Source organism: Alligator sinensis, unplaced genomic scaffold (genome assembly GCF_000455745.1).
Source record: "Alligator sinensis unplaced genomic scaffold, ASM45574v1 scaffold2249_1, whole genome shotgun sequence".
Lineage (NCBI taxonomy): Eukaryota > Metazoa > Chordata > Crocodylia > Alligatoridae > Alligator > Alligator sinensis.
The window spans coordinates 202,826-225,006 of record NW_005843105.1 but is presented as its reverse complement, the minus strand read 5'-3'; the positions used below and the strand labels follow the sequence as shown (position 1 = coordinate 225,006).

The window sequence follows — 22,181 nt, the reverse complement described above, 5'->3', positions numbered from 1 at the left end:
TCTAGACCCAGCCCTCTTTCCTGCTTATGCAGGGGGTCGGACTCGATGATCTATTGAGGTGCCTTCCGACCCTAACATCTATGAATCTGTGAATCCCTCCCCTTGTACACTGTCATGGTATGTCACTGCCAGGCATGTGACCCTGTTTTGAGCCAGCTCTTCTGGTGCTTGAGCTGATCTCTCAGTTCATCTTGGAAAGGGTTGTTGGTTGTAGCCGTGTTGGTCTAAGGACACAGGCAGGCAAGGTCCTTTGGGTAGATCTGATGTCTTTTATTAGACCAAGTAAATAGTTGGGAAAAAATGCTTTGCATGCTTCGGGGCACAAACACCCTTCTTCAGGCATAGGGAGACTGTGCTGTGTTATCCTAGGAAGGGTAGTTTTCTGCATGGTTCATTGACCTCTCCACACTGGGCACCTCGAGTCAGTCCTGGCACCTCCAGGGAGCAGGAGTTTGGGCATGTCCCATTCCCCTCCCTGATGCCAGGGAGAGAGACAGGCACCGGGGAAGGATTTCACAACTCATCCTCTTAGCAATGTCCTTTTTCCCTTCCCACATTTTGGTTTTAAATGGTGTTGGAGGGGAAGCATTTGATCAAATGCCAAGTCTTTTAACTGTAGGGAGTGTAAGGGATCAGCACCGATCTCTCGAAGGGCACAGGGAGGTTTGAGACAGACAAGCTGTGCTCGATGCAATGACGGCTTTGCACACAGAAGTCTGCTACTTTCCCACAGGAATGGGCACACACAAAGCCCCTGGCTGCCCTTGTGTATGTGCCTCTGCCATGAACAACGCTCTTCTAGAGGTGAAATGGGATGTCACTCTCCATGGCCCATTCTTGTCCTTGCTTTTTCTGCCAATGAAAGGTAGCTGCCCCCCAGCAGCAGCCACAGCAGTAGACAGAGACTATCCACATCTGTCCCATGGCGGGGCTATGAATGTATGGCCACAAGCTGGCAACAGCTATGGGTGGATCTGGAAAGGCTGCTCCCACTCACCGGAGCCATCCAGGGACCCAAACCCATCTTACCCGGACTCCAAGGTTTGACTTCGATGCATCTGTGCTGTGCTGCTCTAGCAATGAGCTGGTTTCGGGAATGGGGTGCTGCTCCAGTCACAGCTATGGAGGGGCCTCGATCTCTCGAGGGTGCTTTGAGGCTGAAAGGGGTGAGAAACACTGCTCCAGAGGGAGGGGAAAGCCTGTGGACTGCCTTCGCTGCCAGATAGAGGGATTTTGGAGACTTCGGCCCGGGGCACACGTCTGGCAGCAGGATCGGCATTGCCGGCTGAGCTAGAGGCAGCCCCAGGACAAAGCCCTGCGCCGGGCCTTTCCACCTGCCCCTGAATCCTCTCCCCTGCTTCACAAAGGCTGAAGCAGCCCCGCTCCCGCATCCCTGGGCCCTGGCCCAGCACTGGAAGTCAGTGCTCAGTGCCGCGGCGGGCCCAGCCGGTCATTCCCACGGCCCCGGGTCCCGGATCCCGGCTCTCGGTTCCAGGTGACTTCTCCCCCGGGGTCAGCGAGGGCGAGATGACGCAAGTGGGATTGTGCTGGAGTAACGAGCTCCCCAGACAAACAGCCTTCTGTCTCCTGCAAAGGGCTGTGCCAAGGTTTCCTGGGGCTGGTTTTCCCCTTTGCCTTTGGTTTGTTTGCTGTGGCAGAAACGGCCCTGGCTGAGGGCTTGGCCCCGGACCAGCAGCGCATTTGCACGTGTGCTTAGCTGCGAGCACAGGAACAGCCCCACCAAGGCTACGGGCCGCGGGGGTCGCTTGCTGCGATGAGACAGGCAGGCGCAGCAAGGCCAAGTGCAGCTGCGATGAGCACGTTCCCCCGTTGCTGCAGCTGTGAAGCGGCTTGGCCAGACACCCCATGGCTGCAGAGGATCAGCCCTGCTGCTGAGCCATCCTCTCTCCTGGGGATTTCCCAGGTGCTGGGATAAGGCACTGAGGCCGCAGGTCCCAGGCTTTGGGCTCTAGCGCCCAGTGAGGAGCCTGCGGTGGCGAGAGGGACGTCAACAGGGCGTTGGGCAATGGGGCGAGTGCAGAATCAGGGCCCTGCACAGAGCCCCACAGGGGATCCACCACCTTGGAGACCACGGGCCCCCAGGCTCTCGTGGAGCTCAGGGTGAAGGTCTTTGCATTCGGGCATGCAGCCCCCTGGGTAGGATGGAGGCCTGTAAAAGCATGAACAGCGTGCAGGGAGTAACAAGGGTTTACTGCCACTAACGTATGGTGCTGTAACCCGGGGCGGGGGGCACTGAAATTCTCAGCTCACAGATCTGAAGGCAAAGGGAAGGTTTCGCGTTAACCTGTGGGAGTCCTTGCCAGAGGGCTGTGCAGGCTGGTGGTATAGCCAGGTGCCAAAGGGGCTCGGCCAGGTTCCCACGGGACAGCGATACGGGGCTAGGACTTCCCCAGCCCCTGAATGCTGGAAGCTGCAGGGGGAGAAGAGTGGCGCATGGATCCCCCTGCACAAATACCTGTCCTCACACGTTCTTTGCTCACTGACTGCTGTTCCCCTTGCTTTTCAGAACCCGGACTCCGCACAGCCTCTGCAGAGAGGTAATGCCCCCAGGACCCCAGGTGCGGGATCTGCATGTGGTTGTATGCCAGGCGGGCCAGAGGCGAGGCGCCCACGGCCTGCTCTCTGTTGCAGGTCCCGAGCCGCCGCGCAAGCCCTCGGCCGCGCTGCAGGCCTTCAAGAGACTCGGCATCCCCATCATTGCCGCTGTGCTGAGCGTCGCCACCCTCGTCGCCATCGCCTTCCTGAGTAAGGCCCTGCTGTGCTGCCCCGCTCCACGTGCCGAGCTGATGCAGTCAGGGCTGCACAGCTGCTGCCCTCCCTTTGTGCCCCAGGGAGAAATGCCACGTCCCAGCAGCCGCAGCCAATGCAGCCCTGACTGCAGTTTGGCACCAATAGCACCAAAGCCATCACGAGGCCAGTACAAGCTGGGTGGAGCTTGGGCCAGGCTGCACACTTCATACGGGCCCCCAAAACTGGGGGCTTCTCAGGCCAGGGTGCAGCAGGGGTGGGGGGCTCCCCGGGCTGGCACAGTACAGGTCACTCCTTGCTGCAGCCCAGCTCTGGCTGCGAAGGGGCTGCAGGGTGAGCTCCTGGGGCAGGGCGGCTCTGTTCGGCTCTGTTCGAGCCTGGGCCTGTCCCCTTCTGTGTAGTCCCCGGGCAGGTGGGTGGGTGTGCCCCGCTGAGCTGAGCAGGGATTGCTCAGTGCAAATTAATCCTGCCCTGGCAAGAACCCGTGGGAAGATGCCCTAGGCCTCCTGGCCCCACACTAGCTGGTGGAGGCAGCATGACCAACACCTCACCCCTGGGAGTGCCCTGGCCAGGGCTCAGCCCGGTCCCCATGGCCAGGCCAGGGTGACACTGCCCCTTCTCCCCCAGTCAAGGGGCTGGTGGAGCGCTACTACTTCTTCTGCAGCAAAACCTTCAAGTTCATCCCACTGCAGCAGCTGTGCGATGAGCAGACCGACTGTTTCTGGGGCGAGGATGAGGAGCACTGCGTGCAGCGGACCCCGCTCGGCCCCTCTCTGGGAGGTGAGCATGGGCCTGGGGCTGCCCAGGGTGCGGAGGGGGCGGCTGGCAGAGCTCCTTGCTGCATTTAGTCACCAGCCTGGGGACAATGCGCCCTGCCAGGGCTCCGTGCACTGCGCTGCAGCCGGCTGGTGGCAGCCCTGCCATGGAGCTCACCCTGCGCTTCCCCCTAGTCCGGGTGTCCAAGGACGGATCCACCCTGCAGGTGCTCAACCGGGAGACCGGAGTCTGGTTCTGGGCATGTCATGATAACTTCAATCTGACGCTGGCCAGTGCAGCCTGCAAGCAGCTGGGATACGACAGGTACCTGTGCCCCGCCCTCTCCACTTGCCCCAGAAACTCTGGGTAAGGCAGGTATTAGCGCCCTAGTGCCCATTGCCAGGCCGGGGCCACAAGGAAGCTGCCTCTACCCTGCAGCCCAGCCTTCCTCACACCAGCCCTTCCTCAGCCTCCCAGCCCCAGGCAGCCCCTGCAATGCACACACCTGCCCGCTCCTGCGTGCACGGGCTAGGACCCCTCTGCTGCAGGGGCACTGAGCTTCCTGGCTCAGCCCAGCTCTGCCCCTTGAAGCCAGTCCCCAGGTTTGCAGCAGAGCTCCCTGCACTGCCCAGGCTCTTGCCCACCCCAGCTGCAATTCCCTCAGCCCAGGGGCAGTGCCCAAGCCAGGGCCAGACCCTGCCTTTTACGCCCCATTTTGCTCACATGATCAGTCATGGGACTCCCAGTATGCCCTGCCCCTCCCTCCCATTAAGGAGAGAGACCCAACACACTTGTGGCACCCAGTGCTCTCCATGAATGTCAGGCAGGAGCAGCGGGAGCCAGACTGGGCCCCATCCTGCACCCCCCACCCCTGCAGCAGCCTGGTCCCTGCCGCTCTACCCCACACTCAGCACGGCTATGACCATGGGGTGTCATTCCCCCACCCCGCCAACGGAAGCCCCACGGTCCTGACCCTGGCCACAGGAGAGCCTGCTCCATCACCGGGCCTGGGGGCTGGGGGCTGGGGGCTGCTGGTTTCCTTTCTCCTGCCCAAGCAGCCAGGCTCATGCCTCCAGGCATGAAGGCCCAGACTGACTCCTTACCTGGTCCCATGAGGCCGGGACCTAGGGAGTCAAGGACCAGCCTGCACACCTCACCTGCAATGCCCAGGGGCTTGGGGCACGGAGCAGCTTTCCCAACCCAGCCTCTGCCCTGTCTCTGGGTCCCCACCGGGAGCTCACAGCCCTTCCCCTGAAGCACGTGGGGGCATGCAACTAGCACGGCGTGTGCCGAGTGCTGGCTGCCGCAGCCCTGCTCATTGGCACGGCCTCTGGGCCACCAGTGGGGCAGGGAACATGAGAACACCCTCAACTCGTGACACAAGTGGGAATGCCAGAGAGAGGTTTCTGCCTCTTCCCAAGTCTCAGGCAGGCTCCTTGGTGGAGCCCGGTTAGCGCCCAGAGAGGCTGCCAGGAGAAGGGCACCCACCTCCAGTCCTTATCACCCGGAGTGGGGCTGCCTCCCCTCCTCTGCCCGGCGGCCCTGCCAGCTCCGAGCTCCTCCGCACTGCAGCCCGGAGCCGGCCTGGCAGCGTGACAACTTGCTGAGCAAGCAAGAGCCGCCGCTGCGGCAGTCACCCCCGGGCTGCACAGCTCCGTCTCCGAGTCCGTGGCGCTCGTGGCCACCGGGATGCTTTGCTCTTTGCCTTGCTGGCTGTTCCTGCCCTCCCTCCCCTTCCAGCTGGGCCCTTTCTTTTGTTTCCCAAGCTGCAAGCCTGGAGGGGTTGCTCCGGCTCAGGTGGAGGCACAGCTGGCCTGTGCATCCCGTACCTCCTTCCATCATGATTTGCATCCCGAGCACATCCCCCCCACACACTGCCGTGGCCCCATGCTCTGCGAGCGTCCCCGCACGGGTGCTGTCCCAGGCTCAGACAGCCCCACTGACCAGGAGGGGACCCAGGAGCAGGCTCTGCCCATGCTGTGAGCTCCCGTCTTCTCGCACAGCCATGAGCCCCGGGCACCTGGCCAGGTTGCTAGGGCCAGGGAGGGAGCCGTGTCACATGGAGCAGTGGCAGCCCTGAGCTTTCATGAGAAACACCTGTGCCACGCTCCACTGCATCCTTGCAACACAACCACGTGCTGGGACCTTCCCTGCTGGCTCCCCTGGTCACGGCCCCGTATGGTGACAGGGAGCCAGACTGGTGATCGCCCTCCATGCCTTTCAGCGTCCCCACTTTCCAGGCCGTGGACACGGTGGACGTGCGGGGCTTGCCCTTCCGAGAGGTTACGCTGAGCAACGGCAGCCTCCACGTGCAGGACACGAGCAGGTGAGCGGGAAGGCGAGGACCAGATCCCCTGGGGCGGCTGTAGCCGTGTCCTGGGGAGCGGCCAGAGGAGCTGGCTCCTTCGGACAGGAGCAGGGAGGCACTCGTACTCTCACACAGCCCTCAGTCAGCGTGGCATCCGGGGTCGGTCTCAGGGCACTCCCGCCCAGCGGTGCTCCCCGGCGCCCAGGCCTGGTGCAGCCAGGCAGACGGCAGGGCGCAGGGGGCCCAGCTCTTGGCAGGGAGCTCAGGGGACATTGAGACAGCAACCTCCCCAGGGGCTGCAGAGGCCGGGGGGAGCTTGCAGCGGTGGTGGGCGCTGCACAGGCCGTACCGTGGCTGGCCCAGGTCAGAGCGCTGCGGCTGCCTCTGTCCCGCAGAGCACATGCAACCTCGCCAGCCCAGGCTTGCCCGCTGAGGCCCTCGGGCCCTAGCATAAGGGCAGTGCGCAGGCTGGCATCTGCCCTCACAGCGCAGGGCAGGGGGGCACCGTGAGCAGCGCGGCTTTGACAGGACGCTTTGCTTCGCCTTCCAGGCAGTGCCTCTCGGGCTCCCGCGTTTCGCTCACTTGCTCCGGTAAGTCTGACGGTATCGCCAGGGCTGATAGTCTCAGAGCGTGCGACCGGCCCTGCACGGACCAGGACCTTGCCAGGGCCCAGCTCTGTGTGCAGTCCCCCTGCCTGCGCAGAGGGCAGCGCTGAGCGCCATCTCTCCCCCGTTTGGCTGCAGGCTGCGGTGAAAGCCTCCGCACCCCGCGCATCCTTGGGGGGGAGCGGGCCACGATCGAGGCCTGGCCGTGGCAGGTCAGCTTGCAGTACCAGAGGGAGCACATGTGCGGCGGCAGCATCATTGGCCCGCGCTGGGTCCTCACCGCGGCACATTGCTTCAAGTAAGTCCGACCGCGTGTGCCCCTGGGGCCACGGCACTCATGCAGGGAGCCTCTCCCGCCCTATGCCCAACGCCGCATCTCGCTGTGTCTGCACAGGACCAACCCACGGACACAGAGCTGGCACGTGCAGGCCGGCTCCGAGCTGCTCTCCGACGCCAACACCAACACTGCCCTGGTGGAAAAGGTCTTCGTCCCGGACGGCACCTCTGTGATCCCCCAGGGAGACGACATCGCCCTGGTCAAGCTGCAGACGCCCTTGCGCCTGTCAGGTGGACAACGACTCCCGGAGCCCTGCCTGGCCACGAGCGCCCCCAATCCAGAGCCACCCATTTCCTCGGGCTCCCCGCCACCTGGCATAGATGCTCCAGCTGGGCCACGTGCCAGTCAGCACTGGGGTGGGTGGGAGGGAGCGTGGGGGGACTCCTGCCACCGCTCTGCCCGCACCGGAGTGAAAAGGGCCCCGTGCAAATAGGACTAGTGTCAGCCATGAGCACGCCCGGGTGTGCAGGCACGCTTACATCCCACGTGCCCTGGCTGGCTCGTCATGGCAGCACAGACCCCTCTGCCTTGACCTGGGGCCCACAACCCCAGCACACATACCCCGGCCCGAGGTCCAGATCCTGCCCGTGCTGGGGCACAACAGCCAGGGTCCAGGACTCCCTTCCTGCCCCCTGAGGTTGCTATTCCCTGTCCTCCCCACTCCAGGCGTGGTCAAGCCCGTGTGCCTGCCCTTCTTCGACGAGGACCTCAACCCGGGCACCCCAGTGTGGGTGACAGGCTGGGGCTACACGAGGAGGAACGGTGAGCCCGTCTGCACCTCCAGGCTGAAAGCTGCCGCCCCAGCGGCTGCACCGCTGCTTGTTCGTGTTTGGGGCTGGGCTGGGATTCACACACTTCAGGCCAAAGCCTTCCTCCTGGGGTCCAGGAAAGTACCGCCCAGGTGCTGCATTGAGTCGTGGGACCCTGGTCAGGTCACAGCCTGGTGCAGCCTCAGGCCAGTGGGCTCTGGGGCCCGAGGGGCGTCCCTCGGCCTCCGTGGCGTTGGGGGCAGGCACCAGCCCTGCTGGCCCCGAGCAGAGCAGGGCCCAGCTTATGGCTCAGGGACGACGAAGAGGTGCCTTAGCTCAGGAGGGATCCAGGGGAGGAAGCAGCAGCAGAGACAAACCTGGGTGAGAAGTGGAGCAGCAGCACGTGCACGGACTCGTAAGCAGAGCAAGCGCCTGCTGCAGCGGTCCCAGAGCTCAGCGCCGGGCCCCTTGCACCCTCCCCGGTGTGTGCGATGGCCCCGCGTGACAGGCGAGACAGGAAGCGTGGGCAGGGGCAGGGGGCAAGCGGATAGACTGCTCCCAGCCGTCCCACCGGGAAAGGGGAGCCTCTCACGGAGGGAGCGTGTGTTATGCAGGTAAACTCTCCTCCGTGCTGCAGCAGGCAGAGATCCAGGTGATCGCCCAGAGCGTCTGCAATGCCGTCAGCGCCTACCAGGGTGAGATCACGGAGAAGATGCTCTGCGCCGGCCTGCTGCAAGGCGGTGTCGACGCCTGCCAGGTGGGTGCTTCTCCCACCTCCCCGGGGTGCCCTCCGCACGCGGGGCAGCTCAGCTCACGCTGGCCTCTGTCTCTCCAGGGGGACAGCGGCGGCCCCTTGCTGTACGAGCAGCAGCGCTGGCACGTGGTGGGGATCGTCAGCTGGGGCCAAGGCTGCGGCGAGGCGAGCACCCCTGGTGTCTACACCAACGTGAAGGCCTACCTCGACTGGATCCACACCGTGCAAAGGGTCAGCCTCCCTGCCTCGCCAGCCTGGCACCGCTCCAGGGCTCCCGGCGGCACAGTGCAGGGCCCCGCGTCTGTCCTCTGCCGGGGTGCAAGAGGAGCTGGGGCTGCCTGCGCCTGCTCCCTGTGCGGCCCAGGCCACCTGGGCCCGGGGCAGGAGCACCACGGCCGTGCTGGCCCATGGTGGGGGCACCAGCTAGGGGCCTCTTCAGAGCTGCGGGGCTGGTGCAAGCAGGCTTGGGTTTTGCCGGGGGAAACAGTGCCTCCTGCACCGGGGCTGCCGGGCACAGCAAGGCGCGTTGGCCAGGAACGGTCTGGGCGGGGGCTGGCTGGGCAGGGGCGCTGGCCTTGCTCCTGCTCTGCTGCTGCTGCCAGTTTTAGTCTCTGATTCCTCGTCTCTCTCTCCCGCCCAGTCCGAGCAGTGAGGTGCCCGGGTGCAGGCCTGCTCCCCTTCCCTGCACCTCCCTTCCCTGTCTGACTGCTGCGCACAAGCTGCTGGGAGCCTGGCCTCCGCCCTCCACCCTGATCCCCATCCTGAAGGCCCAGCGGCCCCGCTCAGCGCTGCCGGAGGATGCGGGAGGAGAGCCAAGGCAGCCAGAAGCAGCAGCACCCTCCTACTTAGCCCGCTCGGGCTCCTCCTGGGAGAGGACGAGGTCCGCCCTCTTCGCAGAGCCGCTGCGTTGGGAAGCTCCTGTCCCTGCAGCCCTGGCAGCCGGAGGGAACAAGCAGCGTGTTCACCATGTGCAATGCGCCATTAAACCCCGCTCCTGTTCCCAGGGCACCCTTGCAAAGGACCGACCTCTCCTCTCCGCAGAGATGGGCTCAACCCCACTCTGGGCCCCGCAGCAGACACAAGGGCCGGCCTGAGCTGAGGCCAGCGCTGGACGTGGGGCTCTGCCCATCTCCGACTGGCAGCAGCCCCGGTCTGCGGCCGAGGGAACACGAGATGTTCTGCTCCCCCCGCAAGACCCTGCGTCCTGCAATTGGGCTGTGGGGCCTGGCAGGGCATTCGGGATCACTGTGCCGTGTTCTGGCGGGTGGTGCTTGGCTCTCGGGTGCAGGGCAGCTCTGGGTTATGAGAAAGAGATGTTTGCTAAAAGGATCGTGATGATCACAGGACTGATCACTGAGCGATCACAGTGCATTTAATGTCAGCGCTTAGAGACCCCAGGGCTTATTCTGTACTACACAGCGCTGCAGCTCCACGCAGCAGCCCCCAGCACCAGCATGAGGCCGGCTTGTTCCAGGGGTCTGGGCACAGGCCTGGGTCCCAGGAGCTCCTCATAGCTGGGCCTCGACACTGGCTGTTTGCCGCGGCCCCCTCAGTCAGGGCAGCAGGACGACAGAGTTGGAGGCTCCTGGCAGTGCCAGTCCGTGCCCAGTCTGGCAGCACCAGGGGCTGTGGCCTGCAGTGGTTTAGTGCATCATGAGCCCTTGTGTCTGCACGCTGCTGCAGCTCCCACGTGCTCAGCATCATCCCTGCCCTGAGCAACCAGTGCAGTGCCTCAGTTTCCCCCATACTGAAATGGGGACACTCCCTGCCTCAGTGGGGCTCTCTAGGATGAACCTGCTGGTAATATGACATGCTTGGGTGGAAGGAGCTTGGGAAGCACCGCATTTCACTATGGACAGCAAATCCCCATGGTCTGCTCAGGCCGCACGGGTGCTGGGCAGAGCGATGCACCGGGGTGGTCTCACAGGGCCGGGCCAGGGCCAGGGCAAGGCAGGGCAGGGCCTCGCACCTGTCTGCAAGACTTGCACGTGTTTATGGCACTGTGTGTGCAGAGCACGTCCAGTCTGGGGGCGGCAGTATTACGGCCCCCCTGGATCTGGACAGGGACGCATTGCCTTCCAGACGGCGTCCTGCCAGTGCTCTCCCTGCCCCGCCGGATGCACGGGCTCCCCTTGCCCCGGGCCCGTCACGCGTGCAGTCCAGGCTTCCACACACCAAGCTCGTGCCAGTGCTTCTCCCTGCTGCACGGCGCCCCTCGGCCCTCTGCACAGCTGCCCCCTGCGACGGTGAGGCCAAGGCGCTCGGAGGGGAACGGCTGAGCAGGGAGTTGCTGAGAAAGGAGAGATCCCGCCACAGACACTTTCTAGGAAGGAGAAAGAGGAACAATGGCGTCCTGTTGAAGGTGCTTTCTGTTGAGACCCGTGCCGGTGGTCTCCAGCGCGGACACCACCCCCCGCGAGGAGCTGCGAGTCCGTTGCAACAAGCCCAGATTTTCCCATCCGGGATCGCCCCTGCCGTGCGAAGCCCAGGCGCAGGGGCGGCTCTTGGGAACAAAGATGCATTGTGCGCCCGCGACCAAGTAAACAAGAACACGCCTCTGGACCGCGACCAGGAGGCCAGCGGAGTTGAGCGGGGGAGCGGCAGCTTGAACAGTTCTCAAAGACAGGATTTAAACCAAAAAGAAAAGAAAAAGAAGAAACGATCTGCTCTGCAACACGGCTGGCATGTGATACGGCTAGAAGCCAGGCCTGTTTCCCTTCACCTGTGCTGAACCTGACAGCAAGGGCTCCTAGCATTGTGATCAGTCTTGTGCGAATAACTCCGTGTCCTCCTCCAGGCCCCGGCTGAGGACCTCCAGCACTGCGCCCTCCTAATTAGGGCTTACAAAGCCCTTGCAGAGCTGTTGGCATCATCCCATTTTGCAGGCGGAGGTGGGCCGCGCTGTAGGTCCCCGAGGGGGTGCGAGGGCAGTTGCCAAGCCAGGAAGGTGCCAACCCCAACAGAAAACAAGGGGCTGTTGGACAGCAATCTCACCAGGACTGCTGAGCGGCCACGCGTCGTAGGCTGGGAGAAGCCGTGTCCTCGAGGTCCCTCAGGTGCACGTGTGCTCGCGCTCAGCCGTGCAGGAGGCCGAAGCCGACAGGAGCAGACGCCAGCAAGAGCCCAGGCAGAACGTCTCTACTAAATGTCAACTTTTATTTCATTCAAGGCAAAGCTAAATAAAACTCTACAGTGCAAAACGTGTTTTAAAGGCAACACACAGGATGTCCGGAGACACCCCGTGTCTGTTTACAGTATATCCTATATGTAAAACCAGTACACCCAACGCACGCCCGGACGTACAGGTCTCTGTGCACGTGTGTGGACAGCGGGCACCACATAGCTCAGGATTTTGTGCCAAGGGAGCGTCCTAAGCATGCCCGCTGCCAGGCTGTACGCACCCGCACACCGTCGCAGACCGAGAGTTGCGGGTCAAGAACTGATTGCGTTAAGTTTTCTGTCAAGCCAGGGGAAGAGTCCATGCATAGTACAGCATTGCATATCATGTGGGAAGTGGGACGATGTCCTGATCCTGATTCTAAAAAAGACTGACAGGTTATGGCCACTAAAAATAGTTTTTTTTAAAAAACCTTTCCCTCCCCCAACTGCGCTCTCCTGGGAGAGCTCTTCTTCAGGGAGGGGCCGGGGCTGGTGGGCTAGCTGGGAGATTGTATGCCTTTCCCGCTAACGTTGCATGAGTGACAATGGTACTTTAATAATACTTTGCATTTATACAGCGCCTTTCATCCAAGGATCTGGGAGCCCCTGACAACCAGGGAGGAAGCAGCCTCCCCGCACCCATGAGGTAGGTCAGTCTGAGCCCATTGGACAGGCAGGGAAACTGAGCACAGAGGTCGAACGATGTGCCCTGGGCTCCCTACGGCTCCCGGTGGCAGAGCAGGGAGCAGAGCCGGGCTCTGGAGCCCCAGGCCCTGCTCTATGCAGCAGAGACGCTGCCCCCGCACAGCACTTGTGCCAGAGCCGGAGCTGCCTCCCTGCGATGCCCGCCCTGGCGCAGAGCCTCCCCACGCACCGGTGCCACTAGACAGGGTGCAGCTGCGACTCCCCTCTGAAACCACGGCCACGTGGGCACTGGCACTGGGCACTGCACCCAAGCTCTGTCTGCAGCCTGCACCCCGGCAGTGAGCACCAAATTCAGTCATGAACAGGGCCTCAGGCACTGCCAGAGACAAGCGCCCATCCCAGTTCCCTCCTGGAGAAAACAGCACGTGGCCTTCCCTATAGTGCACACAGCCCACGCGGCCCTGGCAGGGTGCCCAGCTCCAGGTCCAGCTGGCTGCACTTCCTGCCCTTGGGCTGGAGACCGAGCCCCCACCACAGACCTCCCGCGTGCCCTTTCCTCGCTGGAACGCCAAGACCCACCCTGACTCCCGACTCCCGACTCCCCCGGGTGTGGGCATGCGGAGGAAAGAGCCTGTTCCTGGGTCGCATGGACAAGGGCACGGACATGTATGCACGAGCGATGAACCCAGCAGCTTACGACATGCAAGGACTGAACTGGACTTCAGAGGGACACTGTTGGCCTGAATTTTACCTTCAGAAAGGTTTTAATTCCATCTGGAGGCAAGGCCACTGGGGGTGGCATGGGGGTAGGGGTGCAGGCGGAGGGTTATTTGCTCCTTCCGTAGTTAGACAAGGCTTTTCCAGCTCCTTGCAGATGGTTTGGAAGATCTTTTGCCCAAGACAGAGCTGCCGTGCTCAGGCAAGACTGCCTTCCTGCCCCGGCTGACAGCCTGTCTGAGGGAGCTCTGCCACCAGCCATGCAGGCCCAGGCACACGCCATGCATGGGCACAAGCAGCCATGAAATCCATGGTGGACTCCACGGAGCCCGACGCCCCGGGCACCTGCGTGCCAGCTCATCCAGTCCGGTTCTGCTGCTACAGGCCCAGGTTGGTGTCCCCGGCAGGACCTGTGGAGCGGGGCATGTGGGGCTCCCCCCACGACAACAGTCCCCTGCCAGGGCTGGGAGTGGATGGCGCGCGAGGCGGGCACCGGGCCGGGCAGACGGGGCTGCAGAGGAAGCAGAGCGGGGCAGGGCGCAACGGAGACCTCCCCAGGCTCTCATTTCTGGCTGTCTGCGGGGGCTGCCCAGCCAGCATCCCTGGCATTCAGCACGGTGGCGAGTCCCTCTGTCCCAATGCGGTTGTGGCTTCCCGCATCTGGCTGCGCTCACGTGCTCGACCGCCGCCCTCCCCGCCTGCGGGCTGCCTGCAGCCGTCTCATCCGAGGATCCAAAGCACTTTATAAATGTGACTCCAGGGAGCCTCACAGCACCCCTGCGAGGTAGATCAGTATTATTACCCTCATTTTACAGATGGGGAAACTGAGGCACAGAGAGACAAAGTGACTTGCCCAAGGTCACACAGCAAGTCGGTGGTAGAGTCAGGAGCAGGACCTGGAAGTCCTGAGCCCTGGACTCTGGCCGACCCCCTCCCTGCATCGTGAATGGAGGCCATGCTCATTCCTAGATGACAGGAAAACAGAATCAGCCGTTTTCCCAGTTAAATCCATTATAAAAAAATATTTGCCTAACCAGTTAAAGCCTTGCTGCGCCAGCATCTAAAGCGCCTGCTCGGCATGTGCCTAGCCGAAGAAAGAAAGAGGAAGCCCAGAATCCACAGACGAGAAGCACGGCAGCTTCCCCCCAGGCGGCCAGGGCGGCGCGGGGGGCAGGACACGTGGGCGACGGGCGGGTGCCCGGGCACGAGTGAGGCAAGCCAGAGGCAGAACAAGCCAGCTTCTGTGCCAGGACCCCCCCTTCCCCCAGCATCCGCCAGCCGGCAAGGGGGACCCCCACATCTACAGCCATGCCCCCAGGGCCCCCAGCCCCACGCTGGGGCTCAGATGTGCAGCACGAGGACACAGCCCAGCCTGCTCCACCCTGAGGCAGCCCCTTCCCTCCTGTAGCCCAAGCTGGCCCTCCCTGTGGGTCTGCCAGGACCAGGGACCAGCGTGCGTGGCCCGATTCTCCTCCCCGGTCCACCAGCGTCACGCTGGGTACCGCCAGCACCAGTGGTGTCACTCGGGATGTCACTGGTGTCCAGGAGGGGAGGGGAGGGTCTAGACGAAGCCGCGGGGAGATTTGCAAAGCAGTAAGAGCATAGCCCTTGGCTGGAAGCTGCAAACCGCCCCATCTAGCTCCTGACCTGGGGGGGGAACTGGGGACAGGGCAGGCACAGGCCAGAGAATCAGCTCATCCGACAGGGCCTGACTGCCCTCGCAGCCTCTCCGGGGCTCCCCGCAGTGGAGCCCGCAGCAGGGCTACGGACAGCCCAGCCCGTGGGTGCCTCCGGGCTGCCCAGCCCTCCAGCTGGCTCTCCACGCTTCGCCGGGTCCGCTGACCAGTGGCTGTGGCCTGAGCTGGGACTGCGCTGCACACAGGCAGGGAGGGGCCTCATTGCCACCGACCCACCCAGAGCTCCCACCTGGGCTCCAGCCACATACCAGGCCCCGTATCCCTCCCTGCTGCTGTTTGCACCCGTGCAGAGCTCCCCGCTCACCCCACACCCGGGTGCAGCAGGACGCCCAGGGCTGGGGAGGGCAGAGCCAACCCTTGGCACTGATGCAGGGACGGGGCGAGGACTGCAGCCAGACGCTTGCAGGGCCCGCGCACGGTGCCATGACATCAGGCCTGTTGCTGCCCAAGCCCAGTCAGACGGGCCCTCCAGCAGCCCAAGCAATAGGGGTCCCTGGGCGGAGAGGGGATCCCATGGGGGGCGGCTCACCCAGGGGGCCTCGGGCCCTCCGGGGAACAAGAGCCGGCAAGGAGCGGAGGCCAAGGCCATGCCAGGCACACGAGGGGAACATAAATTTGGTTCTGCAGCGAGCTTCAGGGGAGAGCCACGCCGGAGCCCTGTGGGCAGTGCCACGCTCCGGCCCGCAGCCCTGCCAGGAGCCCGGGCCCCTGCCTCTTCCCTCTTACTTGACATGCGCCGTCCCTGCCCCGAGAGCAGCCGGGTCGTCCGCCCGCTCCAGCCGGGGTCCCTGAGCCGCTCCCGGGCCCCGCGGCGGTTGCAGTCTCGTCTGAGAAGCAGCAGCGCGAATTGCAGGCACGTGTGTAATACAGACAGGTCCTAAGCATGGTTAGTTTGGCAAGGTCATTGGTCCAGCCCCTGCCCCAGCGGGGTTTCGCCTCCTTGCAGGCAGGTGCTTTGTGCTGCGGTTGCTTCATGCCTTTGGTGTCACTTTCTGTTCCGCTTTGGAGCCCGCCAGGCCGTTCTCCGTGTTGTCGTTGCCCGACGAGCTCACGAGACACTCCTTCCTAGGGGACAGTGCACAGTCACCCTGCAGCCCATGGCACGGCAAAGCCCCGGCCCACCGCCCCCCACCTGGCAGGGCTTCTCGACCTCTCCCACCCACTGGGACAAGCACTCCCTCCTCTGGCCCCAGGCCACACACTGCACCCCATCCACTGGCCCCAACCCCCCGGCCTACTCACTTCCCATCCTGGGTCTTCTTGATGATGAAGAGGACAACCTTCTTGACCACCATGAAGAGGATGAGGAGGCCGATGAGCCCACCCACGACGGCCACAATGATGAGTGTCAGGGTGTTGTCTGCTACCACCACTGCACGAGAAAGCCCGGGTGAGGGGGAGGCTGCAACCCAAGCCTCACCAGCGCTGGAGCCCACCCAGAGGTCTCCCAGCCTCAGCGAGCACGGGCACAGCGGGGGCTCCTAGCAGCCACGGAGACACCAAGCTGGTCTTTACCACTGTTCCCTGAGGCTATATGGATCTGTTAGCACCTCTCCCAGCCCGCAGCACACCCTGGAGTGGTCTGCTCTCCGCCCCCGGAAACACCAGGTGCCCAGACCCCCAGCTCTTTTATGGCCACTGGCCACAGGCCTGATGTGCACATGCGTCCCACGCCCCGGGGCTCTCCCGCGGACACTCACACTTGTGCACGACCTGCAGCTCGATGTAGGAGGAGTGCTCGGCGTTCCCTTTCTCCCTGGGGTTCTTGACGTGGCAGGTGTACTTCCCGGCGTCACTGAAGTCCACGCTGAGAAGGACGATGGAGATGTTGTTGTCCTTGCCAGTGGTCGAGCCCACGAAGACAACCCTGAAGTTCTCGCTCTGCACCTTGGGCTCCACCGCCTTGCTCTTGATGAAGCCACGGCAGAGCTGCAGGGGAAGGGGCACGGCACAGTGAGCCAGCAGCGGACCAGCCTCCCTGAACACAGCAAGACCTGGACACGCAGCTCGGTGGGACGTGGCCACCTCGAGCAGTGCGGAGCCCTGCAGAGCTCTGCCCTGCGCTACGAGGCTCTCAGAGCTGGCCCAGGCCAGCAGGGCAGGACCAGGGCAAGCCAAGACCCTCCTTAGTGGAAGGGAGGGGGAAACAGCCCCAGGCACAGATGGGCCCCCACAACCCAAGGCCCCTTGGCAAGCAGGGTCCTGCTTTGCTGGAACACGAGCTGTTCTCTCCCAGGGAGAGGGCGCAGAGGACGTGCAGTCAACTCGAGAGCTGCTGCCCTGACTACATACCCCAACCCCCCAGCACGGCCAGGGAGACGCCTACGCTGGGAGCGGGGGCCGCTGGCCAGGCCCAGCCCTGATAAAGCCCTGGCACTGCTGTGCTTTGCAGGCCCCGCACCGTTGTGCTGTCGTTGTACGACCAGGTGAAGACGAGGTCCCAGAAGCCAATGCAGGTGGTGAAGACGCAGGGCAGCAGCACATCCGAGCCGTTCAGAGCTGTCACCACGTTGGTCTTTCCCACCGACACCTCCAAGGCGACCGCCACAGCACACATGTACAGCCCTGCCCGGGGAGGATGAGAGAGTGAGACGCCCCCCTCCAGCTGCGCAGGGCTAAGGGGGAGCAGGTCAGCGGGGTCAGGGCCGGGCAGACCGCTGGGAGCAGACATGCATGGGTGGAGGAAGCGGGCGCTGCAGCTAGAGGCTGGTGCCCGGTGACAGGGAGCCGGGTTGGGGTGGAAGGGCGCGTGCACTCCAGCAGGTAAGGGGCGCAGGGCAGCACTGTCACAGGCACAGGTAAGCAGGGCATCCCTGCGGGAGGCTGACATGCGTGGGGGCAGTCGTGTCTCCATGAGCTATGGAGGCAGCGGGGGGGGTCACGGGGAGTGCGAGGGCTGGCAGAGCTCCACTGCTGGCAGCGGGATGCTCCGCTCTGGTCCCTGGAGCGCCCCCGTGCTGTGGGGCACAGCTCTCCCCTGCCCGTCCCAGCAGCTGACACCAGGCTCAGGCACAAAGGACCACACCGCCCTTGCTGTGACAGCTGCCAAGCGCCGCTCGGGAGCGGGGCTGCAGCTCAGTGCAGGGCCCGCACTCCTGGGTTCTGCTACCGGCTCCTTGAGCAACCTACGGCCAGGCCACTTGGCTCCTTGACTCTCTTTCTCCTTCTCAAAGACAAGCCGTGGCCCAGCTGCCCTGCTTGCCCAGGGCAGCCAAGCACGTTAGAGGAAGGGAGCCCACCTACACGCACTGTCTCTGGCAGGACCAAGCCCCACTGGCACGTACAGTGCAGGAGCTCCTCAGTGCCCGCAGCAGGGCTGGAGCTGAGGCTCCCGGGGAAAGCTATGCTGCTGGGCAGATGCCAGTGGGGAGCCCCAGGGCACACGCCTACCCACAGCATCTTTAGCAAAGCCCAGCTTTTAAACATAGCAAAGCCTCTTCTGCTGCTGGACCTCCCAGCTCACACACTAGCAACTGGTTTTCCTCCCCGGGTGTCTGGGGCTTTCCTCTCCTCAGCCCCTAAGGAGGTTTCCAGTCCTCAGCACGGGTGCAACAGGGACGGTGCAGAGCCCCGGGAGAAGGCTGCAGCTGCAAGAGCTGGGCTTGGCGGCTGCATCTCAGCAGCCTGCTTTGCAGAAAGCCTTGCCTCGCTGCAGCTGACAGATGACCTTCAAACTGCAGACTGCAGCTTTTCCTCTCCTTCCCCTCCCTATTAGCGGAGCAGAAGATAATGCAGTCAAAAAGCAGATAAAGCCCTGGCCAAGAGAGCCAGAGACATGCCTGTGAGTGAGGCAAGGGGGGAGGAGTGGGGGTGCTGCAGGCAGTGGCCCTGGCACCATCACTCTGTGCACCCCACGATGAGCCCAAGTGTCTCAGCACTGTCTTCGCTCCGGGTGGGCACTGAAGGAGCCGAGCTGGGAGCAGGGAGACCCATAAAACCCTTCTTGGGCCAGCTGAGCACATGCTGCAGAATGATCGTCTGCCCTGTGCTCCCAGGAGCTGAGGTGCTGCCCAAACACAGCCAGCAGCAACCCAAGGCTGCTAGTGCACAGGCAGAAAGTGTCGGCCTTGTCCCTGACACCATGCAGAGCTGAAGCAGGGCTCCACAACTCCCACTACAACAGAAGAAGCCTGGCACAAAACCCTTCCAGGAACAGGCAGGCAGTCCAGGGCTGAGCAGCCCTCTCCCCCTCCCCCTCTCCCTGGAAGGGCTGAAGCTGCCTGGCCTGTGAATAAGCAAGGCAGGCCCACCCCATGCCCTTCCCTGGGCCTCAGGTCTGCCACGTGGAACGTGGCTTCTGGTTCGCCAGCCCCGCAGAGAGCGCCCTGCACATCCCAGCACCAGCAGTGCTGCTTTCCCTGCAACAACAGCCCTGACCAGATACCGTGGCACTTACAGAAGGAAATGGGAAGCCCACTCCTCCCCAGACACAGGGGCCAAGTCCTGAGTTCAGCCACCCTGAGCAAGGCTCCCCTGCCCTGGGGCAGGCACAGACGCGACTGCAAAAACTTCACAAGCATGTTTTGCAATAGAAAGTACATGGTGACCCAAATGCAAAATGCCAGGCCCTCCGGGACCAAGGAATAACAGGCTGCCATCACACCGGGGAGGTGACAAAAGCTGCGAATATTTTTAAAATCCAGCTCCCCAATCACCCTCTGAAGTGTTCATTGTTGGCACTTTGCAGGTCAGACTAAGGAAACAAGTGTGCTTCCACACTCAGACCCAGCACACAGCTGCAATATTTGTGCTGCAAAGACCGCAGGGAAATATTTGTTTGCTCCAGCAGCAGATGTTCCCTGGTCTTGGAGGCATCTGGTCTCTTATCGGGGCAGCTGGGCCATCAGCCTTTGGTTTCCCAGCCCTGCCACAGTCCAGCGCCCCTCGCAAACAGGTGCATGGCTGAGTGATTTTGCACTCGTGAGCAGCCCCACACACTCCCTTGAACTCCCACATGAAGTGACTCGTGCACGTGCCTGGGTTTGCAAGCAAATCCAACTGGACGGTGTCTCTTCCAGGGGCTAGACCCTCCTAGAAAGGCCATGCCTTGCAGCTGGCAACACATCGATTGCTGCCTGGTACAGCTGTGACTTTGGCATTACTGAACCAAGCATGTGGCTCACCTGGGGGTTAATCCTGTTCCTGTCCCATTGCACCCTCGGGTAGATGTGTGCAAGGCTGCCTGCACATCAAGCCCCATGCCGATGCACTGGGAGGCAGGCAGGGCAGGCACTGAGCCCCGGGTCATTCTGATTCCTCTCAGCAGTGATGCTCCTCAGCATCCTGCCTGACAGAACCACCGCTTGCCCCCTGGACCAGCCTGGCACTTAGCCTGGGGCCCCTGCAGCCCAGCCAGCCCTGCTCGCAGGGCAGCCAGAGGGCACCGATACAGCTAAACGAATGCCTCCCCTTCTAGCCTGAGCCCTGGCCTGGCTTTGGAGGTAGGCAGGAGTCTGCCCCAGGAGACCTGGGGAGCCCCTAGGGCCCTACAGACAGCATGAGGCCCCTGCTAGTCTGGAAGGCAGGACTGGCCACTCCAGAGGCCTTGGCACTGCTCAGTGTGGGGAGAAGCACTGCCACGCACCCTTGGGGAGGGAATGCAAACAGCAAGAGCCTGCATTTATCAATCGTGTTTCCTCTACAAGTCTTCAAGGGCCCTGGACTCAAGTGCCTGCTGCACTGCACCTCATCCTTTGCACTGGCACAAGCATGCGTGGAACACCTGCGCGTGCCCAGTCCACAGGCCGTGGCACAGGAGAGATGCCTGCCCTGGCACAGTGGTCCCGCTCTGCCCCCGCCCTACAGCAGAAACTGCCAAGCCCTTCACCACAGCTCTGCATTCACTGCTCGCAGGAAGGCGAGGAGCGTGATCTGTGGGGTCACAAGGGACAGACCCCGGAAGTCCCTGCTTCCCACCCCTTGCTCTCACCCCAAGTCCTCCCCAGCTCGACTGCCACTGTTCATCCCATGCTCCCAGCTGCACTTGGTGCCTGGAGCCAGCCCAGCCAGGGTCGGTCATGGCACTGGAGGGAGCAGGCTGTGGAAGCGTGACCCGGGACAGCCTCAGGCCCTGTGCAGCAAGATTCACCATGATGGACACTGGAGGCCTCTGTTGCTCTACAAATACGCTGCTGAACAAGCGCCGACATAGAGCCAGCTGCAGACAGCCCCAGCCTGGCTGCACATGCTTCACCCGGGCCCGAGGGGGAGAGCTCACAGGCCACGCCATGCACACCCTGCTTGGGCACCCGAGCCCAGCCTGCCCTGCAGGGCCTGGCAAAGGCAGCATCACAGCTCTCGGGGCACAGGTAGCAGCCAGGCTGGGACCAGGCCCTCGAGCAGCGGGGAGGTGCTCACAACGCCCATCTCCACCAGAGCACATTAGTTGGGCCCTGCAAAGAGCCCGCTGCCTAGGGAGGCTTGTAGGGCACCGCTCCTTCCGGGGCTCGCTCAGCCCCACTCTCTTGGCGGTCTAGGCCCAGCTGAGCTGGCCAAGACATGAGGGAATCTGATTTCCTTCCGGAGCCCACACGAGCCAGCACCTGATCCTCCAACTTGGTGACCCTGGTGTCGAATGGCCCTGCCTCTGCTCTGACTGCAACACCATCTGGCCAGCCTCTCTTCCTCCGTCTCAGGCAGCACACGGCTCCTCTGGGCTGGGATTTTCCAAAGAGCCCAAGGGAATCCAGCAGGATTTCAGGGCTGATCACGGGAGGACAGGCTCCCTTGGACCCCAGGGCTCTCTCACTGTTGCAGCTCATTTCAGCTAAGGCCAGAAATGCCCTTGGCCCCAGGGAAAACCCCAGCCCTCCCCTCCAGCAGTGCCGGGGGCTGGGCATGGACACTTCAGCTCCCATTTTCCAATGCTCTAGGAAATAAGACAGCCCAGAACTGCCTCCCACAGACAACAGGAGAGCAGGGAGCTCGAGGCCAGCTGAGGCAGGAAATCAACCCCCAGAAAAACTGCAGCAGCTCTTCCTGGCTCCTAACACATGGGGAGAAGCATCTCCCAGCTGTGACCCCAAGCAGGCAGGAAAGGAGAGATGAAAAAACATCCTCTGCTTCCCATTCTGCTGACACCAAGATTCCCGGCTGCTCTGAGCACCTGCAGTTGTTTTCTCTGGTCTCTTGGACCTACTTCACCTTTAATTTTAGCAGCCTGGGACTGGCAGTCCCTGGAGCGGAGCAGCCCAGTGAGAGCAGCGGAGCCTGTGAAAGGAAACACCTCACCAAGACAGCTCAGCTGGGGCATTAGGTAATGACGCAGGCAGGGCCCTCGGGCCTGGGAGTCAGGGCTCCCAAGTTCTATTCCTGACTCTGCCGCTCATCCCAGGATGACCTTGGACCGGCCGCTGGCCCTGCAACTCACAGGTAAGGGGATGAAAGCCCCAGAGTGCCGGGGTCTCCAGACGTGCTGGTGGCGCAGGGCAGTGCCAGCCTGGTGGTGGCACAGGAAGCACAGTGAACACCTCGACATCCTGGGAAAAGGGCTAATACCTTCAGGGCTTCAGGGCTCACAGGCTCAGGCAGACACGGAGCGGTAATACCAGGGACCCGCGGGCTCGGAGCGGGGCGAGGGGAAGTTTGAGCTGCAGATACGGCCTTGCTCAGGCACCAGCCCTCGGATCCGGGCACTTCAGTGGCCTCGCAGCTTTCCCTGCAGCCCAGGGAGGCTCGGGGGAGC

At 63.0% G+C, this 22,181-nt stretch overlaps 2 protein-coding genes across 2 annotated transcripts in view; one reads left to right on the top strand and one right to left on the bottom strand.

Moving 5' to 3' along the window:
- The window catches only part of TMPRSS4 (transmembrane serine protease 4), a 12,524-nt gene extending 3,468 nt beyond the window's left edge, over nucleotides 1-9,056 (top strand). Inside the window, exons 2-13 of the mRNA XM_014526661.2 lie at nucleotides 2,528-2,558; nucleotides 2,653-2,766; nucleotides 3,397-3,549; nucleotides 3,720-3,849; nucleotides 5,750-5,851; nucleotides 6,384-6,424; nucleotides 6,578-6,737; nucleotides 6,834-7,006; nucleotides 7,443-7,538; nucleotides 8,140-8,282; nucleotides 8,361-8,510; nucleotides 8,920-9,056. Coding sequence (XP_014382147.2) covers nucleotides 2,528-2,558; nucleotides 2,653-2,766; nucleotides 3,397-3,549; nucleotides 3,720-3,849; nucleotides 5,750-5,851; nucleotides 6,384-6,424; nucleotides 6,578-6,737; nucleotides 6,834-7,006; nucleotides 7,443-7,538; nucleotides 8,140-8,282; nucleotides 8,361-8,510; nucleotides 8,920-8,931 — 1,305 coding nt within the window. The 3' untranslated portion in view covers nucleotides 8,932-9,056. The remainder of the gene's footprint in view (nucleotides 1-2,527; nucleotides 2,559-2,652; nucleotides 2,767-3,396; nucleotides 3,550-3,719; nucleotides 3,850-5,749; nucleotides 5,852-6,383; nucleotides 6,425-6,577; nucleotides 6,738-6,833; nucleotides 7,007-7,442; nucleotides 7,539-8,139; nucleotides 8,283-8,360; nucleotides 8,511-8,919) is intronic.
- A 2,358-nt stretch (nucleotides 9,057-11,414) lies between these two features.
- SCN4B (sodium voltage-gated channel beta subunit 4) lies at nucleotides 11,415-21,764 on the bottom strand. The gene is made up of 5 exons (XM_025193832.1): nucleotides 21,728-21,764; nucleotides 16,899-17,062; nucleotides 16,198-16,426; nucleotides 15,740-15,869; nucleotides 11,415-15,562 (listed from the first exon to the last, which is right to left on the bottom strand). Exons 1-5 carry the CDS (start codon nucleotides 21,747-21,749, stop codon nucleotides 15,469-15,471), a joined length of 639 nt encoding a protein of 212 aa, XP_025049617.1. The 5' UTR covers nucleotides 21,750-21,764; the 3' UTR covers nucleotides 11,415-15,468.
- Between the last annotated feature and the right edge of the window lie 417 nt (nucleotides 21,765-22,181).

What these genes read in the sequence shown, in the direction of transcription:
- SCN4B (XM_025193832.1), bottom strand. Translation starts at nt 21,749, where the DNA reads ATGCCCCAGCTGAGCTGTCTTG. An exon ending in GCCCCAGCTGAGCTGTCTTG is followed by an intron (nt 17,063 to 21,727) that starts GTGAGGTGTTTC and finishes CTCCCCGGGCAG; the next exon opens with GGCTGTACATGTGTGCTGTG. An exon ending in CGTACAACGACAGCACAACG is followed by an intron (nt 16,427 to 16,898) that starts GTGCGGGGCCTG and finishes CTTCCCCTGCAG; the next exon opens with CTCTGCCGTGGCTTCATCAA.